General features: G+C 45.2%; 1 protein-coding gene across 3 annotated transcripts; it reads left to right on the forward strand.

Moving 5' to 3' along the window:
- LOC119450568 (uncharacterized) lies at nt 1-27,008 on the forward strand. 3 transcript variants are annotated; one of them, XM_037714070.2, is made up of 7 exons: nt 2,195-2,289; nt 2,399-2,516; nt 5,570-5,673; nt 11,147-11,188; nt 15,818-15,871; nt 22,640-22,681; nt 26,749-27,008. In XM_037714070.2, the coding sequence occupies exons 3-7, from the start codon at nt 5,592-5,594 to the stop codon at nt 26,931-26,933; spliced, it is 405 nt and encodes a 134-aa protein (XP_037569998.1). In that variant the 5' UTR covers nt 2,195-2,289; nt 2,399-2,516; nt 5,570-5,591; the 3' UTR covers nt 26,934-27,008. The 3 variants fall into 3 exon arrangements, with proteins under 3 accessions (XP_037569996.1, XP_037569998.1, XP_037569997.1); XM_037714068.2 differs by lacking the exons at nt 2,195-2,289; nt 2,399-2,516 and adding an exon at nt 1-166 and having other exon boundaries at nt 5,568-5,673; XM_037714069.2 differs by lacking the exon at nt 2,195-2,289 and having other exon boundaries at nt 2,300-2,516.

Below are 27,008 nucleotides of genomic sequence, written 5' to 3' on the forward strand. Positions count from 1 at the left end.
GCACTCCGCGTTCGCTTTCATCTTTCGCTGTGCGCGGTCGCTCGGTTATGCCGCTGACGACGCTCGCCGCTGGAACGGGCCCTTAACAGTTGCGCCCTAAAAGGCATAGCCTTGCTGTTTTGATGCGGTTCTCGAGGGTTGGAAGGTTCTGTGATGACTTAAGTTTAGGGAAGCTAGTGGGGTGGCCCCTCCGCCACATTAGAACGTTTCGGTGACCTATCCTACGCAGTCGCACGCCTCTTGCACATAAGTCCGCAGTCTCGTAAAGTGAACTCCAATACGTAGCGCGTCTTGAACGCTACTACCCCGTCACTGAGCAATGACTCTCGCAGCTGGTTTCTTCTGTTAAAAGTAGAAAATAACACTGTGAAAAAGAAAGTTTGGAGAAGATGAGGATCAATGCCTTTCATGAAAGCGACTGATTTCGGTGCTTCCAATTGCTGGTCGGCCAGCACAAAAGTTTCACTCACTTGTTCTTGTAGGGCCAGAGGCGCTGCGGAATTGTATTGGTTTACCAACAATTGTTGCCGCTACTTTTGTATACCAATAAGCATAACTGCCCCTGTTTACTTCCACATTCCGCATTCTCACAATAAAATATAATAAAATTACCGTATCTTCACTCGGAGAATCATAGTTTGCGCTTATTAGTCAGAGAGCTATTTTTGATGAGCTATGGTTCAATTTATTTACACTTCAGGTTCTCTTTACGCAAGAACAGACAAAGCGTAAATGTTTAATACATGCTCAAATTTAAATGCCAACTGATTGACAGAAACCATAAAATTGGCCTGAAACAGAATAAACCATCCTGTGTTACTATATCTACAGAAATATATTAAGAAGCAAACGTTAATAAGCATGCGATTAAACTAAAACAAACACAAATTTTCACAGAAAACGAATATTTTTAACATCCACTTGCTAGGCGAAGGCAGGCGTGGGAGAGTGCCAAGCAATAAATCAGACGGAAAGCATGTGTACTTTGTCAACGATAAGCTTCCTGTTAATGACGAAATATTTGCATATGACGAATATAAAATACGGGAAAATATAATCTGGAAATAATTCATAGTACAGCGCGTGGCATTTCTCTGGTATTTTACCACAGCGCCTTCTGCCTTTTCACACAAACGCCTTCGCTACATATCGACAAAGCCACCAAACTTCAGGTAATGCTGCTGTGGTAAGACTCCCAGGCCACAGTTATTGCAGAAACGTGACTATATGATGGTCATACCGGCCCCTACAAAATATATAGGCAAGATAAAGGTATTGGTCAGGTATTCGATTCCATAACCCAATTGCCCGGAGAAAAAAATTTATTAATAACGGAAGCCCCAGAATGAAACACAGTCATGTTTAGTATGGGACTGTTTCTAATGGATGATAATTAAATACATGTTAAGTAGTTGTGCAGCAACGCCTTATCAGCACGGTTTCCGCGAGTGCTTACCCTTCCCCACGCAACTTATTTCCACTACTAACTATTTCACTTCAATCATAGACAAAGCTAAGCAAATACTGTAACAAAGCCTGACAAATACTGTAAATGTTTTTTTGTACTGAAAGCTCTGGTCTTGCTGTATCACCTTGGTTAGGAATACGTGAAAAAAATATAATCAGCAATAAAGGGATTTGTTGGAGTGGATGAACTGATAATTTCACCTAAAAAGAAAAATAGTAAAGTCAGGCGCAAAAAGCAAAAGTATGTAGATTGGGGCCATGTGGATTAGGAATCAAAATTCCTGCGCCAGGCGCTTGAAAAACAGCGCCTTGATTGCCTCTCTACGCTACCAACACGTCGGCCGCTGCAACATTTCCTCTTCCTTTGGGCATCAAACAGTGGAACTGCTTTGAGTTTTCCGGAATCGAACTGGTGGCATCGCCTTAGGAAACAAATTCTGACTGTATTATGGATGCTTAAACAAATAACCGCATTCCTTCGTGCGTACGCCTAAGTTAGAAGCACCTAGCGAAAACTAATGTCTGACGATGGTCAATGCCTTCGAACGGCACTTACTGCCCCAGCAGGGGCATTCGAAGCAAACCATTGTGTCGGCTTGTTTTTGCACACTGCGATTCTTAAAAATGACGTCGGCTTGTTTTTGCGCACCGCGATTCTTAGAAATGACGTCGTAATAGAGACATCTGGCCTTCTTTTCGGCTGTCCTCAGTTCTTCGGCTACCCGGCTTCGAAGTATAATACGCATTGTCACACCGTTTCCATGCTGCTCTGTTGTCACCATGTACTTGCATCCCACATTTGCGATGGACACTTTCCCTAAGGTATGATGTGTTCTGTGAATGTGTTATAATGCGTTATATGTGTTCTGTGAAACCCGTGTTGTGCATCAATACATGCAGTGTTTGGTGGCATCTGTTGATCCGTGTCCAGGGATAACATCTGGTCGGGACACTGCTGCTGACGCTGCAGCCTGGGCAAGTCTATACTAAGTGATAGTAATTTGCTTACGTTACTCTAAGGAGACAATTTGGACCCTTAGCACCCAGAGGTAAGTTTGATGACGTAGATGTTCTTTGTAACTTTGACAAATTTTAGTGAAACTTCTCGCGAGATTCCGAGGCACTTTTTTGTTGTGGTAGCCATTGCACGGGCGCTCATGGCGCATACGCGTCGTCGGTGCGGCGACCGTCGTGCTGTCCAGGTAGCGACAGTACAGGCGCGGCCGGCACGTGCCATGAGAGGAGATCCCAAGAAACCCTCTGCATGTTTGGCTGCAAAACTGGAAACCGAGTTTAGGCACCATGCTTGACGTTCTGCTCAATAGGCTCTGCCGGAGCCAGGGCAGCGTTCTGGCTCCCACTGTTGCCATGAACGTTTGCACATCATGTTGCCATCATCGTTTGCGCGGAGGAGGTATGGGCATACGACAGTATGCATGCACAGTCCCGTGCACTATGAGCTGCGACACGGTGCCAGTGGTTCAAGGGGCGCCATGACTGCACGCTGGCGCCGAAATACGCAATATTGGGCAACTCAACGCCATTCCGATTGCCGGTATCTGTGAAACCAACTTTTCGCATGCCGGCGCCGCCGTGTAGTCTTGGGACACCTTCAACCTCGGACACCGTGTTGTAGCTCATACTTCCTACCACTGTACATGCACTGGTCTGAGTGAAACGGGTAGTGAACGTCAAGCGAAATTTAATACTTTTACAGCGAAGCTGTATATGGCTAGGTTCTGTACAAAAATGTGTGCGCCGATAGGGTGTCAGAAAAAGTCGCGTCTACAGAGAAAACAGTGGGCCGATCACGAAGATGGTGTAATAGCGGGCCGACGTGCGGTGGAGGTAGTCCACCCACCAATCCACCAATAAAGGTGGATGAAGTAGTATTCAGGTGGAAAAAGTCTGATTAAGATCGATTAAGGTGGATTAGGGTTTATTAAGGAGAATCAGAGTTCATTAAGGTGGATTAGGGTCATTAGGGCGGATTAGGGTCAATTAAGGTTCATTAACCTGGATGAAGGAAGATTAAGGTGGATTAAGCAGGGCTAGGATGGAATAAGGTGGATTAAGGTGGGCGAAAGAGGATTAGGTTTTATCAAAGAGGATTACGGTTGATTAAGGTGGATTAGGGCGCATTAAGGTGGATTAAGGTGGATGAAGGAGGATTAAGGTGGATTAAGAAAGGCTAGGGTGGGATAAGATGGATTAAGGTAAATTAGGGTCTATTAATGTCGATTAAGGTTGATTAAGGGAGAATAATCAGGATTAGTGTAGATTAATGAGAATTAAGGTTGATTAAGGTGAAATAAAGTGGATGAAGGAGTATAATGATAGATGATGGTGTCTTTGTAGTGATGCTATAATTGCATGCGATATATAGTCATACATATATATAATTTCGTCATTTTGGAAGAACACATAACAGCGTCGCCGGTCGTCCTTCTTTACAGAGTGGAAAGGCACAAAGTTTTTTTTTTATTGGGCGTTGGCAAACATCGTCGGTTTTTCGTCCATCTCATCTTGTGCCCCAACAAGGGCGACGCCTATAACACCGCTACCGTCGTTGCTCGTTGCGCCAGCGTTGTTTCCGATAGGTGCCGTTTATGCTGCACATAAACAGTTGTCTCGCGAGCCAGCGTCGCCTGGTGTCGCCTCCGCGTATTAGAACACCATGTGTGGAGATAGAGCACTACGCTAAACCCGGCTATCGCTTTCACTGATTCGTCATCGGGCGAAAGTGACAATTTTTGATGCGAAGCATTCCTCTCCGAATACAGCCACTTTCTTGCAAACAAGTGGGCGGGCAAGAGGGCGGTGTATCTTCCTGTTTAAGTGGGCCGATTCCGGTCATCTTGCAGTCTAAAATTATGTGCCACAGAGGCGGCTGGGTATGTGCACTGGGTATGGGCACTGGCTATGGGCACTGCAGCCACTGGGTATCTGCCCTTAGTTTTAATTTCCTCTCAATCTTATATCTTCAAATTAGAAACATTTTGTCTCACTCATTATAAATATAAACTCTGCGGCATATATTCATTACACAAGCGTTCGTAAGCAAATTTACATTATTCAAACAACAACGGTCCGCAAATCATAAATGCTTCGCATTACGTAGACGTCGACAGCGGCTGAGTCTGGCAAACTTATTGTGCTGTTCTTCGCCCATACATACAGAAAAAAAATTCTGCACATTCCACACGCTCAGGATAACTGGTGTATGCGAATTTTTCATGACGTAGCAAGGCAAAATGGCAGGGTACGATAAGAGACGCGCTGTAGATTTTAGTGAAGAACGCGTCTCTCAGCCACCATGGTTCACCTTTCACAAAAAGCGGAACCTTTATGCCGTATTTAAATGCGTCGAATCACAAGACACAGCAGTGCTTGAACTCGTAAAAACGCGCCACATAGCCACAGTGCGATGAGAGATGCGATAAGTTATTTGCGGCGATGAACACGTCCTGTAACTTCCTATCTTCATCGTCAGCTGGAAGACTGCGTGCGGTTACTTTGCGTAAATAAATTGTTACTATGCCACGCGCCTAACGTGTCGATGCGCTTTTTTGTTCACGTGAAATTCGCAACGGTGTTTTATTCCTCATTATTACGCTTCAGTCCGTCATCTGATTGTGAGAACGAGCTTCACAACGAACTCGCGGAAATTTCCATCTTATATAAAGACGCGTGTCAAGGGGCCCCACAACGTTACATAAATAGCCAGACAGAGACATACAAACCGCAATGTGGGGAAAATGGCCGAAGGAAGCTTTCGCATTAAAATCCAAAATTCGAGAGCATGCGCAGCGAAGGTCCACTTAATCAAAGTTGGCATAAGTATACCTCCGAACACAGATATTTCTCATTACTTTTGTTTGCGTGAGCTACGGGCAGATTCACTGCTGCATATATCACTACAGTTTCATTAAAAGCCCCTCACACCTGAAAGTAGGACACAGATGAGTAATGAAAACTTGTCATACTGGGAATTGTGAAAAATATCGTGGAGATCGTGCTCGCGTACTGCTGATGCAAGCAGCATTCGCAACCCCCGGCTGCGAGTGCCTCTGCATAAAACGAGACTGCTTTCCCCGACCAGGTTTCTGCAGAGCAAAACAATCATGAGGGCAATCACGAGCGCATTAGCTGTCGCACTCGTCGCCATCGCACCCATTGTTGTAGACGCGGGGTTCGGTGCAATAGGTGAGTATACTTTGCTGACCTACCTCTTGTCTCGTGCTTGCGTTGGGCCTGATAATCTCGGGACATAGAAATTTCTTCATGGACATTTGTAATCATAGAAACCACCCGAATGACACCGTATTATACTACCTGCTCTATAAGACCAAAGTATACCACGTGTAATTGAGTCGAAAGATTACCGTTATTAGAAATTGGTTCTCTTGAGACAATATAATTTTTGCCGTCAATGCTTTACAGCAGCGGAAGATATAAAAACTTGCGCGACTATCCTCTATACAAATATAATGAAGAAATATTTCCTGATTAACATTTTAGTACCTAAAGTACTACAATCTGCTTCGAGTACTTAAAGCATGATCGTCTGTATTAAACGGTTTCTTTCATCAATTTCAAGAAATGCGGTCACTATAGTTATCGCAAATAGAGGATTGTCCTCGGGGATAGCTCTTATTTGTAGAAAACACAGTGATATTAACGGAACAATGCGAGAACAAATGAGCTGAACGTTATAACAGCAGCACTAATGTATCTTGCTTCTCTGCTCGCTTTTTGCCGGTCATTCGCTTATTCTTAAAAGCAGTCAGCTGTAACTAGCTGCAACGAATGTTGCGATCAAAAAATGGCCGCTCAATATAATGGTAAGTGAAACAGCAATGCAATTTACGCCAATTTCAAAGTCCTTAAATTCAGAGTCCGTGTTATACAAAACTTTTGCAGGACACAGCATCTGGCCCAAAATCTTGTGGTTTGAATTATGCAATTATAAAAAGGTCTGGTGCTTATTATTACAAATTTATTTTGTAAATATTCTATAGTAATAGTACATTATAATATTTCATTTCGTTCATTTTCTCTACAGTTACATTAAAGAGGAGTGGGTGCAACAAAAGAGAATCGCTTAAAATAACATTCTAATGACAAATTTATTGGCAATGGACAGACACGCGAAATCTTATGCCGACGTGACAGCTTCGGCAAATAAGGATTATATTTTATTAAAGTGACAGTTGCAGTTGTTGTACATGAGTAGTTAGATAAAATAAAACGTGCTGCGCGGCTCTGAATGGGTTCTATGCTGAGATTATGTTAACTCACATGAGGATCGCAAATGGAAGATGCATGCTCAAGCTTTCGCCTAACTAATGTTTTATAAACCAAAAGTTTTAAGTTCGTGGGGAGATGCACTACAATTACGTTTATTATAAAGAAGAGTATGACTAACACTACTGTTCGTGTGGCCAACATGACTTTGCCAGGAAAGGCTCTGAGAAATATAAATAACAAGGTATTTTAAGTGGAAACTTGAGTTAGGCGAGCAGTATTAAGAGAATATGTACACTATATGCCGTGAAAAGTACTGCAAGTAACACGCAGGGCCTTAACATTAATAATATGGGGTTTCAATACCAAGTCTCACATATGCATATGTATTACTTATGTCCGATTGGAGTATTGAATGATCAGCAGCGGTTAACATTTCACGCTAAATAACGCAATCACCTGCCAACAGCTTAATGGAAGAACAAATCATGTTCGGCAGGTCATTAATAAGAGAAAGGGTCGTAGAACTGAACCCTGCGATACTCCGGATCTTACATGACAAGCAGGAGAGTTATGATCGTTGACTGTTACGAATTGCGTGCCCCCAGTCAAGAATCAATCTATTCGTTTTAGTGTGGTAAGGGTCTCAATTTAAGAATCAATCTATTCGTTTTAGTGCGGTAGGGTCTCAATTAGGCCCGCGATTTTTTTAAGCAGTAATTTTTGACATACCGCATCGAAGGGTTTTGCGAAATCTACGAAAATGCAATCTATGAAGAAGGAACAGTCCAGAACATTATCGTTTGCAACGATAGTTTCTAAAAGAAAGAATCTGTGTCTCGCAGGAATAACTTCTTCTAAACAAATGTTGTGGTGTAGTGAAGAAAGAGTTTGCAAAAAAATTACGAGGTGACAATAAATAGTATGCTCCATGAGTTTGCGAGGTATACAGGTCAGTGAAATTGTTCGATAGTTATAAAGGTTATGTTTACTACCACTCTTGTGCAAGGAGACTACTTTCACAATCTTCCAATCGTGCGGGAGCACAGCACGGTCTAGGGACTGAAAAAAAAATCACAGAAAGCATGATAGATGAGAAGGTTTCAGTATTTTTGACAAACCTTGGATTCATACTATCTGCACCAGGTTTATGTGATGGATTAGGTTCTTTTTTTTCGCAGCAGAAACAATAAGAGGATCCATAGCGAAACAATGATTTGACGTAATAGTTCAGCGGAAATCCGCTAGGTGGAGATAAGTAATTAAAGGGAAACTGAGACATCCACCCAAATGTAGCAATTTGCTACAATGGAAACCCAACCGGGTTCCTCGAAAGAAAGCCTCGTAGTTGAAGAAAAATTCGTCCTGGTCCGGGACTCAAACCCGGGACCACCGCCTTTCCGGGGCAGCCGCTCTACCATCTGAGCTAGCCAGGCGGCTAGCAGAGGGCAGGGCGAAGTCGAATTTGTCGACAACTCGAAGAAAAGGCAAGTGTATGACGTAATAGTTCAGCGGAAATCCGCTAGGTGGAGATAAGTAATTAAAGGGAAACTGAGACATCCACCCAAATGTAGCAATTTGCTACAATGAAAACCCAACCGGGTTCCTCGAAAGAAAGCCTCGCAGTTGAAGAAAAATTCGTTCTGGTCCGGGACTCGAACCCGGGACTACCGCCTTTCCGGGGCATTTTTCTTCAACTGCGAGGCTTTCTTTCGAGGAACCCGGTTGGGTTTCCATTGTAGCAAATTGCTACATTTGGGTGTATGTCTCAGTTTCCCTTTAGAAACAATGATTTGTAGTAATTTCATGAAATGAAGTCGGTTCGTTATTTACAAACGACATCGATAACACATCGTTAAGAACGGAGCATAAATCATGCCTAGAGACAACGACATCGCTGGCAGTGGTTAATTCGGCGGTTTGTTTAGCATCACTGTTTACCACTGGTCAAACATTTTCGTCCATTTCCTATAACAAAAACAGAAGCGTTGTTTGAAAAAAAAAGTGTATTTAGAAAGTGACAGAGCATACGCGTTCTCGCTTGCAGTAGCATGATATGCTTCCCAACCGGTCGGGGCAGGTGATAGCCTAGCTTTTCTATGGAGACGCTGATTCTGATTGCGCAAGCGTTTCAGCTATTTAAGCCTCGGTGCGCGAATGTTGCCTTAAATTTTCTAGAGTGGTGTGTAGCGTTAAGTAAGCTATATTTTTATTCTTAAAGAAGCCAGTTCGTTTACAGACCTAACAGGACAGCATCATTCGAAATCATACAAAAAAATTCAAAGCTATGCATTTATCAAACTGAAATTTGTTCTCGTGTAATCTGATAGACTTCACACATTTGTGTCCACACTGGTGACGTATTCAAGAAATCAAACTGCATGGCAGCATGATCGCTTAAACCTGGAAAAAGGGAGAATCTGCACCATTGATGTGTTGGAGGTTGGTAATAAATCTAGGATGATTGCACTCGACGACGCCGTACGGTTGTTGTAGCTTAACTAATTGAGTAAGGCAAAAATCAGTAGAGGTTTTAACAAAACTTTCACATTCGGAGGAACTGCTGTTCGCCGCAGGGTTAGCGTAATTCCGCGATATAGTATGAAAATTGACCCAGAAAATGAATTTAGGGCATTTACGTCCAAAACCACGATAATATTGTGAGACATGCCGTAGCGGGGGACTTAGGATTAATTTTTACCCCCTAGGGTCCTTCAACATGCCCCCAATGGACCGGGCATGGGCGTTTTTGCACTTAGCCCCTACAGAAATGCGGTCGCCGCGGACGGGTTTGGACCCCGCGCCCTCATGCTTAGCAGAGCAGGGCCAAAGCCATTACGCCACCACGTCTGGTAATGGCGAAATTGAAGATTCCTGCAAGAAAAGTAGGCGCTTATTTGTAACATGTGCAAAACGTGGTATAGTTCCAAGGAAAAACCTGGTGGCGGGCTCTGAGGGCTACAGCGGGCCCAAGATATGACGTCCTTGTGATTAAGATGGACGCCTGCACAGACCAGTTCTAAAGGTGATGAAACTAAATGTTGGAAGAAGTGAAGTTATCAGTGACCCCAATCATTGAACCACCGCCTGAACGCGCACCGCGATCACATCAGGAAACAAAATTTTTTTTTTGTTTGCAGCTTAAAAGTTCTGGGATATCTATTTTCTCGAAGAGTCAAGTTTTGGGTTAAATGTCGATGTCTGCTGAGGAAGTGTCTACTAGTAACGAAAGTGCGCCGCGTTTATTGATTGTGCTGCAAATAGTGCATGAGAAAACAGAAGCATTCCGAGAAACACTTTTAGCTATTTCTGGGAATGGTGAGCCTGCGCTCCTGCCGTTTCAGAAAAAGCATGATAAGCTAACGTCGCGTTGCTTGCCTCACTTTCACAAGTTCTGTCTCTAACACGGCAATAGGTGTAAGTCGTTTTGTTTACTATCACCTTGTTGTGGTGAAACGTTCATGGCTTTCCAGGTTTCTTCGCGAAGTCTATCAGCTTTTCTTTCTTTTTCTTCTTTTTTTTCTTTTTTTTTTGAGGGGGGGGGGGGGGGGATGTGTGCGGCTGGCTTTTGGAACATCGTCGCCAACAAAGACGCCTATGCACCGAAGTTCTGATTTCTGGGACAAAATGCTTTCTTTAGCTTTGCATCAGGAAAACGGCGCGATTATGGGCTTAGGCTTGTTAGAGATAAATGACTTAAGTCTATGCGCACGTTCCATTCTTGACTCATCTGACAAATGCAGATTGAACGCCTCAGAAAGTCAGCTTGCGAATATTCTCTTCCGCATTTACCCACGATTCTGTAGCAGAGTCTTTAATGTCGTAGAACATAACGTTCTCCTTTTTAGCGCGGTTTTCTTCATCACCCAACCAAGCTTGTTGCAGCGAACTCGGGTTCCTAACTGCTGCAATCACTAACTGCTCTAAATTTGAGTCATCATGAATGTTTTCAGAGCAAATCACTTTGCCTTAAGAGCCGCTAATCCTGATGTTAGATCAGGGACCTTGGAATCGAGTTTTCCTTGATTTACCTTCACGTCATCAAGCGAGTTGATGAAGTTATCATGACGCGGGCCTAAATGCTTAGACAGGTTTTAGATAGCGTTCAGTAAGTCGTTCTGCGGTTTGCCAGATTTTACTTCGGGAGTACCCGCATTGATGTCAACGCTCATAGTAAATTACAAACTTATTCGTAATGACTCGTAATAGATGTTCGAGTACGTCACACCTGAAATACTAAGCTGCGTACTTATGGAAGGAAGACAGAATTAGCATATTTCTGCCACGAGTTATGTAGACACTTTTCCTATAGTGAATAACCTCTCGCAGCATTCATAGGTGTAGCCGATTGAGTGAATTGTTTTAACCTATGAAATGTGGTAAACATAGAAGAAGCTGAGTGCATAATGTATCTTATGTCTATTTATTCTAGCCAAAATTGCTGCAAAAGTGCCGTCGCAAGCTGTGAGGATAGGTGAGTACAACTGGGTCTGTGTGAGAGATTACCATTTCTATTTCAGTCAGGAAGAAAATTTTTTTCCCTAAATGCATGTCAATTATGAATGTCCCATAATATATAGTTGCGCTGTCTCTCTTCAATATTATCAATGTTGAGACTATTGCTTCCAATACGCTACCCTATATGTAGGTATTAGGCTTGCACAAATTGCTATTAGGAATTATAGCAGGTGTGGTGACGAGCGACCCCGTAGACCGGTAAAGCAGCGAACCCAATCGCGAACTTGCGAGTTTAGCCGAGGCCAAACGAAACGACTCAGGTATTATTCGTATAAGCATCTTTTTGCGAACTGTATTCTAAATCGAAGCAAAATTTTGGAGGGCCGTAGCCGGTGTATATGAACATTTAGGGTGCTCATTTGAAGAGTTCGACATTCTAGGCAATCATGTAATGGCTTCTATAGAAACACCTATAAAGATAGAAAGCGTTAAGCTCAAATATATGTATATATTTACTCTTCCAAGTGATCTACAGGAAGTTGCAGCAGTTCTTCTTTACAGATACGTGGATTCCAGAACAAAGGCAAGCTTGACGCAAAATATATATTTAGCAAAATCAAATTAAATAACATCAGTATCAGTAGGTAACTTACTCCTTCGCGATATAAAAAGCAACAGCACATCGCTATACCATGACATTTACACATCAACCGCCAAACCTTCCTTCGGCAAACCACTGCAACAACTTTCTGTGCGCCATGTTCCCCCCGCAGCCATATGTGCGACGTCCTACTGTAGCAGTGAACGCTTATGGGCTTCTCAGCCGTCTGCTGAAATGAAATTAGCAGCGCGACCGTCATCAATGTGCGTACAGGTGTCGACGTGGCGAATGACTACGGCACCATCTCGGGAGTCTGCATCGCTGTGGGCGCTCTCGGGGCGGGAAGGGCGATCCGGGACTCGTATGGATGGGCGGTTCGCCGCTTACGCCATTGCTGGGGTGTTACGTACCTGCTGCAATGAAATGCGTCTGCGACGTCTCACCATCATTCACTCAGCATCCACAAGAGGGAAACTCCATAGCAAGTGCCATTGTGCGCTTGACACCCCTGCACAAAAGAAAGTGGTTATGGCGTAAGGCGAAGCTTTACGATGTTGCGCAACTGGCTGTCGTGAGCTGCCCCAGCGGCAAAAGTACTTGTGCACGCTAATGTAGCTTGCCGATGAATTCTTCGACATTCCACCCTCAAACGCAAATTTGCATGTTCATAGCTAGTAATATGCACAGGGCGAAAAGAGACATAGTCCCAACAAAGCCCTTGTTCCTGTGACTGACATGCTTCTGCGAGAATCCTTGGCGCTTCAGAAACAATGAGCACGGACACTTCAAGACGCAGCGCAATCTTTCCGCGCGGCGCTGATTAATAACTCTCTTCCTTAGAGCTACTTGCTGACTAAATTGGCTTTCCTGCCCTCTTTTGCGTACAAGCAAAACCATACGGTTCCGCACCACGACGCGTGCAGACACTGCTGTACACTGGTTCGAATAGCTAGCTTTGATTGGGCACACCTTAACAGTAGGGGCATCTTAATCTGAGGACCTCTGTGGTTCAATTCTTGTGACAGTGGCGTGGACGGTGCCTTCCCAGCCAGGTGTAGAATTCGAAAGGCATGCCGAACTGTTGTTACTTGTATGATCTTGACAGTCATTTGGGGTCGAGTTGTTGCTGATCCGAGCTTCTTCGAAGGCACAGCGGACACCAAAGGAAAATTTACCTGGTTGTTCACAGTGGCCCGTGCACTGTGCATTCTCTTTAGGAAGCGACGCTGTCAGGTCAAGGGCGCTCTTTTGGCTTTTTACATGTCGACCTTGCGAGTTGTCACGAATACCATGACTGAGAGGGTCACCATCTAGGATTGACGTTACTTCGGCGGAACATGGTACAACGAAAAAACGCATGGTTGGATGTCACGTAGAATAGCACTGACAAATTTCCTGTGCTTGATTGCTCTTCCGGGTTATGTTGGCAGGAAATGGCATAGAAAAGTTTTATCATGAGTGATATCACAATGGTTTACAGGCGTCGGCGTTCAATTTATGCAGCTTATTTCGCAGTCGGCACCTGCGTGTACAATTTTCAATCTCCACTTTTGCAATGAGCAGTCCAATTATTGCTAAAACCGATTATCTCTTCCTTCTAGCATGGAGGATAACCGTGAAAAACACTCGCGCGCTTGTTCACAAAAAGAAGCAAAAAGTTGGCTGAAGTTTGTGCAGCAGGTGAAACGCCGAAAGGCAGAGGGCACATTTCCATAAGTAAGCATTGCTCGGAGTAATGCGTGCAGCTGTATTCAGATGGTGAGATTAGCCAGCTTCGCGCTTGCATGTATTAGTTGTCTTGTGTGAGGCCCAACTGCGGCGCGAACGTCTTCTGCATCTATAGGGTATTTACACCATAGCATGACCGCCCACACTCTTAAAATGTTTACACTTCTATGGGTTTATAAGGAGTGTTTGGTTGTCCCATGGACTGACACCCTCACGTTTGAAAGGCAAGAATGAATCGTTAGTGAGGACCGATGAAGTTTACTTGTCTGGCGGCTTTTTGTGGCAAGTAAAAATTTCATTATACAGCTGAGTCAGGTAACAGGAAAAGTGCATTAAAGAAGCTTTCAAAGCTGTCGCTGTCAAATTCTCCTGTCAGATATTTCTATGAGCTCAAGGTGGTCAGAATTGTAACACACGTTTCAACCGTGTGTTTTCTCATCACACGTGTAGCTAGAGCTCGCTGTCATGTGCAATAACAATTTCATATCCCTGAAGGGAGCGGTGTTACCCTTGTGACAAGGTAACCCCCTGGAGGTTGTAAAATGTTTTAGAGTGTACCACGGTGCGCTTACTAAAATACAGCAAGCTAAATAAAAACTACGTGCTCGGTTCCGTGTTGTAGGAACATTTATTGGCTTATGAGAGCACTGAGCTCTTTTATGCGCGAAGTACCGAGGCCTCAGCCGCATCAAAACTTGTTATTAGCTGTTCAGTACCAAATGGTACATATAAGGAGCTTACGCCGCAGCGCGGTGATGCAAACAACCAGAAAAAGTACTTTCGTCTCGTCTTAGGGGTCACCTCATGCGGCGAGATGTTATCTTTAGATAACTGCAGGAATGGACGAGTGGCCCGAGGAGCAATATGTATGGCATCTCTCTTTGCAACCTTCGAAGGCATATTTTCTATATTTACGTATTGAATGGCTCTTTGACATATTTATGTCGAGGAAGGAAGGAAGGAATAGCCTTTTACTGAATTGTCAAAACGTAGATTTCGCATTATTGGCGAGGTTTAATATTATGCCGTAGTGCGCATATGAGCTGCGAGGGTTCGCACAATTGCCTCCCACTATTCGCTGATCTCCATCGACATGACTTCTGAACAATGAATGTAACACGGAAGCTGAGTGCAGTTGGTACAAGGCTGGCGTAAATAATACGCACAGTATGGGTGTGTATGACTGTATCTTGTCATCGCAAGTAAGAGACCATGAACGAAGAAAAAAAATTAGCCGCATATCTGTTTCCTTCGCTGCAAATCACGTCGAAAGACGATAGTCTTTTGCCGCCCCTGATACGTAAAACCCTCTCATCTCCCCCCTCCCACCCCTCACGCTCTTTCCCTCCCCTCTAATTTCTCTCATGGTGGATGCAATGGAGGTTTTGCTGAATTCAAGTTTCCCGCGTTCGCCCTGCTATCGCGCCATCTGTTGGGACCTTTTATTACTGTTGGCTTATAACCGGCTACAAAGCCACGGCTTGAGCCTGCTTGTTTTCAACGCGTACGTCTCTTCGACACCATTTCTAACGCGTTGATTTTTCATTTACTAACGTAAAAACCAGTCCAATGTGTATTCTTAATTAAATGAACGCTACGCATCACGGTTATGTACATATATTTTGCCTCAAATAGGCCTGAGGTTTCCTTTGCGCTGTACAATGTTGACGTGTATGACCCCGTGCCACCAATGCTAGTCGCTCGGTCGGTTTTGGCCAGGTGGTTGAATCGTTTTTGGCCGGGTGGGTGAATCGAGTGACAGACACAAAGTTTTTCGCGTTTAGGTAGCCCAAGAACGACTGTCGTCTTTAATATAATTTTCTTGTGCTTGCCCCTCCGCACGTCGGAACACGAGAACTTCATTCATCCAGCTCCTGCCACAAAATGCTAAATATCAGTCTCAACCCCTCGCTCCCTCCTTCTCCCTGCCATTAAATGAGGGAAAACCTAACTACATGTTGTACGTATGTACAAGTTCCCTCTGGACCATTTATCACATGCTGCACGCCTTTATGCTGCTTTTTTTGTGTGTATGTGTATGTACGTGTTTTTCTCGGTAATGTATTCTGCCCGAAGGAACAAATAACACCTTTAACAGCATCGAGGCTTGTAAAATCGATCTTTTCAGAGGCCGGTCTCCTACCCTGCCGAAATGCGCGCGCGCGTTTGTTTGTGTGTGTGTGCGTGCGCGTGCGTGCGTGCGTGCGTGCGTGCGAGCGTGCGTGCGTGCGTGCGTGCGTGGGTGCGTGCGTGCGTGCGTGCGTGCGTGTGTGGTTTTATATACGTATGTGTATGTGTGTGGAAACTTTTTTTCAGGAACCGGAGTCATAGAACGCGTGCCCGACATGGTTAGTATAGGGATGGATTTGGGTAAGTGGAACAGTCACATACCTAGGGAAGATTGTGTTAGAGTATTTGTCATGATAGTGCGAATTCGGTGGCAACAAAGTATTTGTGGCACGCATTTTGCCGCCTCAGCACTGATTATACTCTCCTACAGCTCCTTGATCATATTAGTTGTACGCGCCAGCAGCGCTTTGCGTGCTATATTTTGTGCTAGTTTCTACACAATTGTGCGACAGCATTGCAGTTATTGGAATATATTGGAAAATCCTCCCGCAGAAGAGACCACGATGCCGGGATATGGTACTGAATCTTTAAAAACAAGGAAGCTGAAAGCTGAAGCGTATCAATCTTCGCAGTACTGATAGCAATTTCCTTCACCAAACTATTTTTATCATAACTTATGTATTTCAATTGCGCAAGGGAAACTGGTAAAAAATGTGTGCCACCAACACCCGCTGGAAGACTGGTGGGAAGTACCCCCTCTGATCTCGAGATCTGATGATTCGGAAAAAAAAGGAAAAAAAAACTCTTTCAACATAAAATGCAAATCAAATAGTTTTGCAATTCCATTCATAATAAATTAGAGAATTAGATTGCAGATATAATAACAGGTGTTTCGTTTTATGCGGAACACTCATATCACGGCCCCTGTCGCTTGTGCTGACTGGCTATGTGGCTAGGTGGACATTAGCTACAAACAAATCTCTTGATAATTTCGCATCTAACTAAATTATGATGATAATATTTCCATGGTGCCACGAGAAGGACAAAGAAGACGATCACCCACAAGACAAAAAACACGATGTAGTGGGGCTAACCTAAGTCCCGCTATACTGGTTGTACCGGCCATATCTTCTGCAGAGTAAACATGGTCCCATTTAACCTTATATCTTTGCCCGTTTCATTTTTGGTGTAGGCGCTTGGTATTGCACAAGACCGAACTCCGCAGCGGGCTTGTCCTCGGCCGTTGTACCATGCTGACAGACGACCAGGCCGCTGGGTCAAGCACGGCGTCAGCACCCCGCGCACCCGGGCCGCCAGCATCCGCGAAGCCGCAACCGTCAGTCGTCTTGAGGCAACCGCGCAACCCCGGCGCCTTGTCTGGTAACGGCATCGACAAAGTCGACATCGAAGAATGGCTTGGGATATATGAATGCGTCGCTGCACACAACCAATGGCACCCGACAGTGATGCTCGCAAATCTTCTCTTCTACCTCCAGGGACCAGCACGCACCTCGTATAACACACATGAGGAAGAGCTGACCAGCTGGGACGTATGCAAGCAAGAACTTCGCGACCTGTTCGGCAAGTTCGCTCGTCGCAAGTGCGCCGTTGCGAAAGACCTATCCTGTCGGGCTCCGACAGCTACCAAATTGTACGTTGCGTACATCCTTGATGTTCAAGCTCTTAGCCGCCGCGTCGATTCCAGTATGCCCGAGGCTGACAAAGTGAGCCACATTCTGAAAGGCATCTCCGATGATGCGTTTAACTTCCTCGTTTTTAAAGACTGCTCGCTGGTAGACGAAATTATCCGTGAGCGCAGACGTTTTGAAGACGCAAAGAGCCGGCGCATCGCCGGTCAGTTCGTGCGGCTTCCCAAGACCGCCGCTACGTCGTCGTGCGAAGACGTTCATTCGGCCCTTCTGTCGTCCACTGGCGATGGCGATAGCGTTATCCGAATTGTGTGGCACGAAATCGAGGCTGCGTCGCCATCTTATTTCGCGCGTCCCTCTGAGGATACTCAATCGACGATCTCCGTCATCCACTCCCTGCGCGAAGAACTCACAAACGCAGGAATTCAACGCGTGTGCTCTATAACACGCCCTCTGGTTAGCCCTGCCCCTCTTCGTCGAACTTCATCGACGTTTCGACGCTATCGAGATCCGGCCCAATGGCGAACACCTGACGACAAGCCCATACGCTTCCATATTAGCGGCGTGGGGCACATTTCTTACTATTTCCTTTATCCTCAACCCTCGCTTTCACGTGCCCCGTTTTACTACCGCCACAATGACAACCAACGCCAGCCATATGATGCTCCAAATCACCCGACATACCGTGATCGCGGCACTTCTGCGTTCACGAGACGCTCGAGCCGTTCGCCGTTGCCGCACGATCGTCGGTCCCGCTCGCCGCTGCCCCGTCGTTTTTCATCGCCGCACGCTTCTGTACGCTCATACCCAGAAAACTGACAGATGCAACTCCCGGAGGTGACGCTGCATTGGAGTCTCGACCTGCGAATCCCCTCCTAACCTTTCTGACAGATCAGAACCTAATCGCCGTGGAAGTTGATGCCCTACCTGTCACTGCCCTGATCAACAACGGCGCACACATCTCGGTCATGGGTGCTGATCTCCGGAAGCGGCTCAAGAAAGTGCTCATTCCTGCCGAGTCCCGCGTCGCACGAGTCGCTGATGGGGGAACTCCCGCTGTGCTGGGAATGTCTGCCACTCGTGTCAGCGTCGCCGGTCGTCACACATCTGTATTGTTCCATGTACTTGACCATTGCCCTCACGACTTGATCTTTGGCTTTGATTTTTCATCTGCCCACTCAGCTATAATTGACTGCTCAGCTGGTGTAGTCAACCTTGATTTCCCTGATGTTGCCGACCTTACCGACACCGTGCCGATCCAGCTCTGTTGCGCCGACTTTGTTCGTCCATCTCCGCAGGCACGGACCTGTATCACTGCTGTGCCAAACCCCTGTGTGCCGGATGGTGACTATGTCGTCACTCCCTGTGTTAGTTCCTTACTTTCGCACAGCGTGTTGTTTCCTCATTGCGTAGTGAGCATATCGGCTCACAAAACTTACCTTCGGCTCCTGAGCTGTCGCCGTCGCACGAGTACGACCTTTCTTCCCCCTCGCCTCATCCGTCTTCCTCCAACTCTTCCGCCGCCTGCAATGCTCATTGCGCAACGTCGCCTCCCGCGCACGACGACATTACCAAGATGATAGCCTTGGACCTTACCCCCCCCCCCCAGCCCACAAACCGACGATCTTCGTCATCTGCTCACATCTTATTCCGACATTTTTTACCTTGCCGGTCGGCCTTGGTGACAGACCTCCCTTGTGTAGCATTGCATACATACCGGCGATGTCCAGCCTGTTCAAAGACGGCCCTAACGCGTGTCACCCGCCGAAGCACCGAGTAATACAACAGGAGGTTGATAAGATGCTTACCAAGGACATTATTGAACCATCGTCAAGCCCGTGGGCTTCTCTTGTTGTCTTGGTAAAAAGGACAACCCCTCGTGATTCTGTATACATTACCGCCATCTGAACAAGATTACAAAGGAGGATATCTATCCACTGCCACGCCTAGACGATGCATTGGATTGCCTACACGGTGCGATGTATTTTTCATCGATAGACCTGCGCTCCGGTTACTGGCAGATTTCCATCGACTACATGGACCGTGAGAAGACCGCATTTGTTACGCCAGATGGCCTTTATCAGTTTCGAGGCATGCCGTTCGGCTTGTGCAGCGCTCCAGCCACCTTCCGAGCGCATGATCGACACGCTCTTGCACAGCTTTAAGTGGTCTATATGCCTTTGTTACCTCGACGACGCCATTCTGTTCTCGACGACCTTCGCGACACACCTTGAACGCATTTCTTCTGTTCTTTCCGTCTTCCGTGCTGCTGGGCTACAATTAAATTCTTCGAAGTGCCACTTTGGTCGCCACCAAATTACTATCCTCGGTCATCTCGCCGACTCATCTGGCGTCCACCCCGATCCCACAAAAGTTCGTGCCATTCTGGATTTTCCTGTGCCGACCTGTGTCAAAGACGTCCGCAGCTTTGTAGGCTTACTATCTTATTTTCCGTCGATTTGTCAAATTTTGCGTACATTGCTCGTCTTCTGACTGACCTTCTGAAAAAAGCCGCACCCTTTTCATGGGGTCCTGACCAAGCTGATGCCTTCCAACGCCTTATCACCCTGTTCACTACTACGTCAGTTCTTGTTCGCTTCGACCCATCTGCCCCGAAAGAGGTCCGTACAGATGCTAGTGGCTATGGAATTGGCGCAGCTTTAGCTCAATGTCAACGTGGGCGTGACCAAGTTATCGCATGCGCAAGTCGCCTGTTTTAACACACTGAATGAAATTACTCCATTACAGAGCGCGAGTGCATTGAACTTGTATGGGCAGTGAGCAAATTTCGGCCGTACTTATACGGTCAACCTTTCACTGTTAACCACGGTTGGCTCTCGACACTTAAGGATCCCATGGGTCGTGTAGGTCGCTGGGCACTACGTCTTCAAGAATTCGCCTATACAGTGGTGTACAAGTCCGGTAGGCTACACCAGGATGCCGATTGTTTGTCTCGGCACCCCGTCGACGCTCCAGATTCCAGTGATGGAACTGCCAGAATATTCACGCTCTCCGCCTTCCACGACATCGGCGAGGAGCAAGCACGTAATACATCCTTGCGCGACATCATCAGCCGCCTCCATTCTTACCTGCCAGACCCCTCGCTTAGTGTGTTCCTCGTTTTCGACGGCATCTTACACAGCCGAAATAAGCGCACAGAAGGACACGAACTGCTTATAGTCGTTCCTTCTCATCTCCGGGCAACTGTACTCGCGCAGCTGCAAAATGTCCCCACTGCTGAACGAATGGGAGGCGCTGCTGTCTAGCCCGGCCATGGAAGATCAGCTACGACTGATCCAACGAGCTGAGCGGATGGCCCGTGCTAGTGGGGCCTTGGAATAGAGGCACCACCCTGCTGGACAAACTTCGTCTTTAACTCCCCTACCCCCTCCGTGGACTGGGTTAGGAGCCTCTCCGGTTTCTGATTATAATAAAGTTTTACTACTACTACTACTACTGGCCACCTGGGTGTTTCCAGGACCTACGACCGTGTCCAGCGACGATTTTTCTGGCCTGGACTCTACCGTACCGTCCGACTTATGTCGCTGCTTGTGAACCATGCCAACGTCGTAAGAAGCCTGCTTTGCTTCCGGCTGGAACCCTCCAGCCAATTGATATATCCACAGAACCATTTTATCGTGTTGGCCTCGACCTGTTGGGCCCTTTTCCTACCTCTAGAGCTGGAAATAAGTATATCGCCGCTGCAACAGAATATTCAACCTTCTACGCCGTCACACGAGCTATTCGGATCAGTTGTGCTACCGACGTCGCCGACTTCCTGCTCCAAGACGTCATCTTACACCACTAAGCTCCTTGCCAGCTTCTCACAGACAGAGGACCATGACTTTTTATCACGGGTTATCGAAGATCTACTTTGCTCTTGTGCCATGAAACACAAGTTCACGACTACATACCGTCCTCAAACGAACGGCCTCACTGAACCCCTGAACAGAACACTCATAGATATGCTCTCGATGTATGTCTCCTTAGATAATCGTGACTGGTACGCCGCGCTCCCATTTGTGACGTTCGCGTACAACTCGTCACGACACCGCTCTCTACTCCCCCTTCTATCTCTCTTTGGTCGTGACCTGACATTGCCTTTCGACACGCTGCTGCCGACTGTTCTCGAGTCGCCATCTGAGTACGCTCGCGACACCATAGCTACCGCCGCCAAGGCACGCCAGATTGTCCACCGTCGCCTTTCTGAGTCACAGGCAAAAGACAGAAGTCTCTTGATGACTACCGTCATTGTGATTGCCAGTTCTCTGCCGCCAACCTCGTCCTCCTTTGGACTCCTTCACGGCGTGTGGGCCTATCGAAAAAACTGCTCTCTCCGTACTCCTTACCACGTCGTCCGACAGCTCAGTGCTGTCACTTATGAAATAGCTCCAACCGATGCTTCCCCGTCGTCCACGTCATCTGATATCATCCGTGTGGGTCATCTCAAGCCATACCAGGCGGCCGCCATCTAGAAGGCGCCGGGTCGGCCCTTTCGCCGCCGGGGGTTATGTCACGGTGCCACGAGAGGGACAAAGAAGACGATCACCCACAACACGGAACAGACGATGTACTGGGGCTAATCTAACGTCCCGCCATACTAGTTGTACCGGCCATATCTTCTGCAAAGTAAACACGGTACCATTTAAGCTCCCTATCTTTGCCCGTTTCAACCAACAAATTTAGGACACATGTAATTGCCAAATGGAAGCCGGGCTGTACCGAAGTCATGGCTGCATCACTTTCAAGACCTTATATATTGTGCTGCAAAACACGTTGCCATTCTATTTAACACTTTTTAAAAAATGTATCCCTAACTTTTCGGGGTGATCTTAACTGGAACGCCGAAACGACGTGGCAGATATTTAATGAAGCCCAAGTACTCAGTTGCGTGGAGGAATGTGCCTAGCCTGTTTGCATCACATAACATGGCGCCTTGTGCTTCGTTCGCATTTAGTGTACTCACAAACCTGATGCACTTGTTTGTTTCCGTATATATATTCAGGCGTAAATGACGCTTACAATCTCATTATGCGGCAAAAATTTTGATAAATGCGTCTTCTGATAACTAGTGGCCGAAAGCAAGACACTCATTCTCCAGAGCACACTATGGTGCACCCGGGGCCATAGAGTTTTTATCAGGCTCGAGATAATAAAGAGGAGCAGATTTATGGATCTGGGAAAACGCTGTCATTTATGAAAAGCAATTTAACCCGGGATGCTTATTATTCGATGCATACGGAGCTCTGAGCAAGGGGGGGGGGGGGACCTAACCTTAAAATAAAAAGGGTAAGCGGTTTCCAATTAAGGAGCCACGTTCCTATTCGTTTGTTCGAAGGCTTTGTGCACCGCGCTTTAAATGTATGAAGTTTGTTTCAGTGCTCTGTGTGACTAAGATGTCCTTTTTCTGTCATTTTAGCGGGACAGAAAGGGCAGACAAGTGGAAGCAATGCAAACAGGTGTAAGTATAAGTCTTACCCTGTTTTACAGCAAACATCGTGTTATTGTGTCTATCTCAATGCTGCTGTGCACAGCTGCTAAAACGACTAAACCTCAGCGGACTCAGCGGTTAGAGGAAAGCCAGCGTTATGCCTACAATAAGCACATCAGCAGCACACCATCATTCACGCTGAGCTACTATTTTTTGTTATGCACTAGTTTGAACGGAACGGACAGAAAAAAAGTTAACCTAACCTTATCTAATTTTTTTCCTCCGCACCGACTCATGCCGACGGTTTCTCGTCGCTCTTCATGTCGTGCACCACCGATATTCGTATCTTGCAACACCACTGGCGGCGGCTCCTATTCATGCCAGCATTGCGAGACGCCTGGTTTCTTCTGTTATGCAACAGATGCCTCGCGCGCTACGACGCGCCAAGAACTAGCAGCCTCGTATAGTTATTTAAGAGACACCGCCCGAAGAGCTCGATCGCAACGCTATATGCCTTGGTATACCTCATCCTGGGGTAATGCCTCATCCTTCGTACAATATTGTAAAGTTTTTCATTACTGGCGTGGTTCAACTGCTATGTTCGTCTACCAGGGCGGTCTTGTAATGAATAACCTTTTCTTTTGATACCTACATAAATTTCCCGCGAAAGACATCCATAGAGAACGTTGCTTGTGCTGTGTTTGGAGTATCGAACATTTCCTGTCATGAACGGGTAGGTACTGATTGATAAACTGAAGCTGAGTAATAAACACAAAGGCAGTTCTTGCATTTTGAAAGAGCAGCCTTGATTTTTCTATGTAATCAAGCAATGTAATAAACTGCAATGCCCTCTACTGGAGAGTACAACTGGGCAGGGGTCTTCAGAATGGGTTTAATGGAATAGTGTTCTTATGATCAAAGCTCTGCCACTGTCGATGTAGGAAGGTACGTCATCGGCGAAATAGCGAGTGCACACGGCGCGCTAGCGCTGGAGGTGTTCGCTTTCACCATCTCTACTCCGTCGAGTTGAGCTCGTGATGTGGCGTCGCATCCAATAGGACCTTAGGTACTGTTTCATTGCTACAGACTACAGACACCGGCTTCTTCGCTCCATGAGCCATTTTACACTCACGCATCAAGAAAAAAAAATAAACAGAAACATAGTATCATTCTACTGCAAGTTTGACGCGCATATCTCGAAATAAGTGTCATCCTCCGTATCTGTTCTAAATAAATAGACCTTATAATATTACCGCGGCTACAACTCTTAAACTGAAATATATCTGTTATAAAACAATCAGCTAAAACACAATTAGTAAACTTTTCTTATTTACTGCCATACACTGTATGCATTTCGATTTCTTGTGCAAACAACATCCGCCTCTCCAAGAACTGTAGCTCAACGTATGAAATTGTGCTTCCTACAGCCATTCTTTTTATTATATAGTCTAACGAAAACGCATCTGGCATGCTTCAATCGCCATTGCGTAGATTATCATCAAACTACAATGTTTGAGCGATGAACGAAACACAGCGTGCAATTTTCTCGCTCTTAGGGAATTTTCACCCGCACTCGACGTATTATGTTTGACAATTGTTCCGGGTTTTTGGCTCAATCCGAAAAAAAGGGAAGAAACTAGACCACACCTTCTTTGTGGAAATAGATTTGATGTGATAAAAACGCTCACTAAGGTGCTTCACTGACTGTAATTGACTACTAAGAAATTCTTCACTCGGGTTCCTCAACACGCATGGATACTGATTATTTCACCCAACAAGTGTTTTACTCAATTTTAGCGTTAGGGTAGGTGGTGCCATTCAATAATTTGAGTGCTAATAACATACACAGTAGCACTAGAGAATAATGTCACAATGAACCACACGTGACGAGGATCAAGCAGGTGCCAAAAATAATCATAGAATGAGAGGTTATCTTAAGGCGGTGGTCCCACTCCGGCGGCACGAGCCCCCGTTTTCAGTACTTTTGGTGTAACCGTGGCGGCTCTTTTACTTAGGATATAAATTTGTGGTATATACCATAAAGAGCTTACTTCTTGTATATTCCAACTATATATAATATAAGGAAATTGATTAATGTGATTTAGAAATAAATGCTCAAGAACAAGCATGAGATACATGGTTTTTGCAAACTGTGTCTCAGTTGTGACCATATTTAGAAGAAACTACCGCACTTACTGCATTGCGGCTTGCTCTGTAGCTTCAGGACATATTTATCTAGTTCCTAGACGTAGCAAATTAATTTTTAATTTTTACTTTTTGGATAATTTGCTTTTGAAAATTGCCAAATATTGCAATCTTCTGTTATAAACAGCCCGGCAACTACATGCTCAAGGAAGCTAAATTTTGGGAAAAGTAGAGTTCAAGGAATTTCCATTTAGGACACAAAACTTCATTCATGTAACTTTATTAGTTTTAAAGCGCAGATTCGCAGCTTTATTACCTTCCCGCAAAAATGGGCAAAAATAAAACCAGAATTCTAAATATTGCTTATTTTCGGCCGCATTACTAGGAAAACAAATAAAGTTACATGAATGAAATTTTGTGTCCTAAATAGAAATTCCTTGAACTCTACTTTATCCAAAATTTAGCTTCCTTGAGTATGTAGTTGCCGGGCTGTTTACAACAGAAGATTGCAATATTTAGCAATTTTCAAAAGCAAATTATCCAAAAAGTAAAAATTAAAAATTAATTTGCTACGTCTAGGAACTAGATAAATATGTCCTAAAGCTACAGAGCAAGCCGCAATGCAGTAAGTGCGGTAGTTTCTTCTAAATATGGTCACAACTGAGACACAGTTCGCAAAAAGCCATGTATCTCATGCTTGTTCTTGAACATTTATTTCTAAATCACGTTAATCAATTTCCTTATATTATATATAGTTGGAATATACAAGAATTAAGCTCTTTATGGTATATACCACAAATTTATATCCTAAGTAAAAGAGCCGCCACGGTTGCTCCAAAAGTACTGAAAACGGGGGGCTCGTGCCGCCGGAGTGGGACCGCCACCTTAATATAACGCTAGTATTGTCACTCTATACCGAAGCATGAGCGTCTGCAAGTTTTTCCATACACTGAGTATTGCTCTCCACGGGAAATAACTCGAACGGTGCAACGAAGATTCTTGAAATTCATTTTACGAAAGAATTCATCTTCCCTGAAAAATTGGAAGCCTAGCAAAAGGGTCTACTCCAATTTTTTTAATGAGGGGGGTGCGAATATACGAAGTTTTTGAGTACAAATCCAATAGCATTGCTATCTGAATAGCATGAATGAATAATAAATGAATAATTAATTAATAGTGTTCATATTCGTAATTGGAGTTGAGAATCCACTATTCTAACTCGCCGAACATTCATTTCTGGTCGTGTATAAAGCATAGCGGTCATTGGAGTCTCGACAGAAAGACAGACAGAAACCAATTCAACCGAGGAAGAAGAACAAGAAAACATTTGTGGCGAAGAGTTCATAAAGCTGTTCGGTTGTTCCGCAAAAGCAACCAGTTTCTTGGCGAACTAATGGCGCAGATAAGGCGCACTCACTTATTCTCGGTAAATAAGAAGAATTTCTCGCGGTTAGGCAACCTATATACCAAACTGCTGTCTCGATCAAGTTAAAACAACTTACTGTTTGGCCAGTCTCACAATGTCTGCACCTTTTAAATGCATTTTGCCGAGCCATTAGTGATCACGGGTGTCTCCTTCCACGAATACAACACGATGCATGCATCTAGTGACTTACTGTTCCTGCTTCACATTACCGTCATATTTTCCGACCGCAGTAAATAACTGAAAGCGGTTGTTTCCCATTTAAACGCTGACCATAATTTGGAAAATCCAATTTGCGAATAGCATATATCCAGTTACAAATGGCATATGCCCAGTCGCGAACGCCATTATAATATAAACAAACCATTTTTTTACCAAACGTATTTCGCGCAAATTTTGCATTTAATTTATTTAAAAATGAGAACATAATTCGTTCCTGTGTCACAGCTGCTTTTTCTTGAATATTCCATATCGATGCCATTCAAAAGCTTTATTATGAGAACTGATATCCCTCAATTTTTTTTCCTAGTGAATGGAGAATCGGGTGGAAGCAACGAGAAAGACTGCGGCGAGTGCAGCTGCAACCTCAATTGGCAAAAGAAAGAGCTAGGGCAGCAAGAGTGCAAAATAGAGGCCGAATTTGAGTGCACGTGCAACGCCAATCGGTGCAGCAGAACGCACGTTGCGCACTGCATTGCTAATTTAGCTTCCTAGGAGTAAAGTATTCGTCCAGCACAAATTTCTTACTGTCTGCTCAATAAATATATACCTACCTTCCAGCTTTGCACT

This window comes from Dermacentor silvarum, chromosome 4 (genome assembly GCF_013339745.2).
Source record: "Dermacentor silvarum isolate Dsil-2018 chromosome 4, BIME_Dsil_1.4, whole genome shotgun sequence".
NCBI classification, from domain to species: Eukaryota; Metazoa; Arthropoda; class Arachnida; order Ixodida; family Ixodidae; genus Dermacentor; species Dermacentor silvarum.

Coding starts and splice junctions, on each gene's coding strand:
- LOC119450568 (XM_037714068.2), top strand. CDS start 5,592: ATGAGGGCAATCACGAGCGCATTAGCTGTCGCACTCGTCGCCATCGCA. Junction 11,189..15,817: donor GTCGCAAGCTGTGAGGATAG/GTGAGTACAACT, acceptor ACTTTTTTTCAG/GAACCGGAGTCATAGAACGC. Junction 22,682..26,748: donor TGGAAGCAATGCAAACAGGT/GTAAGTATAAGT, acceptor TTTTTTTCCTAG/TGAATGGAGAATCGGGTGGA.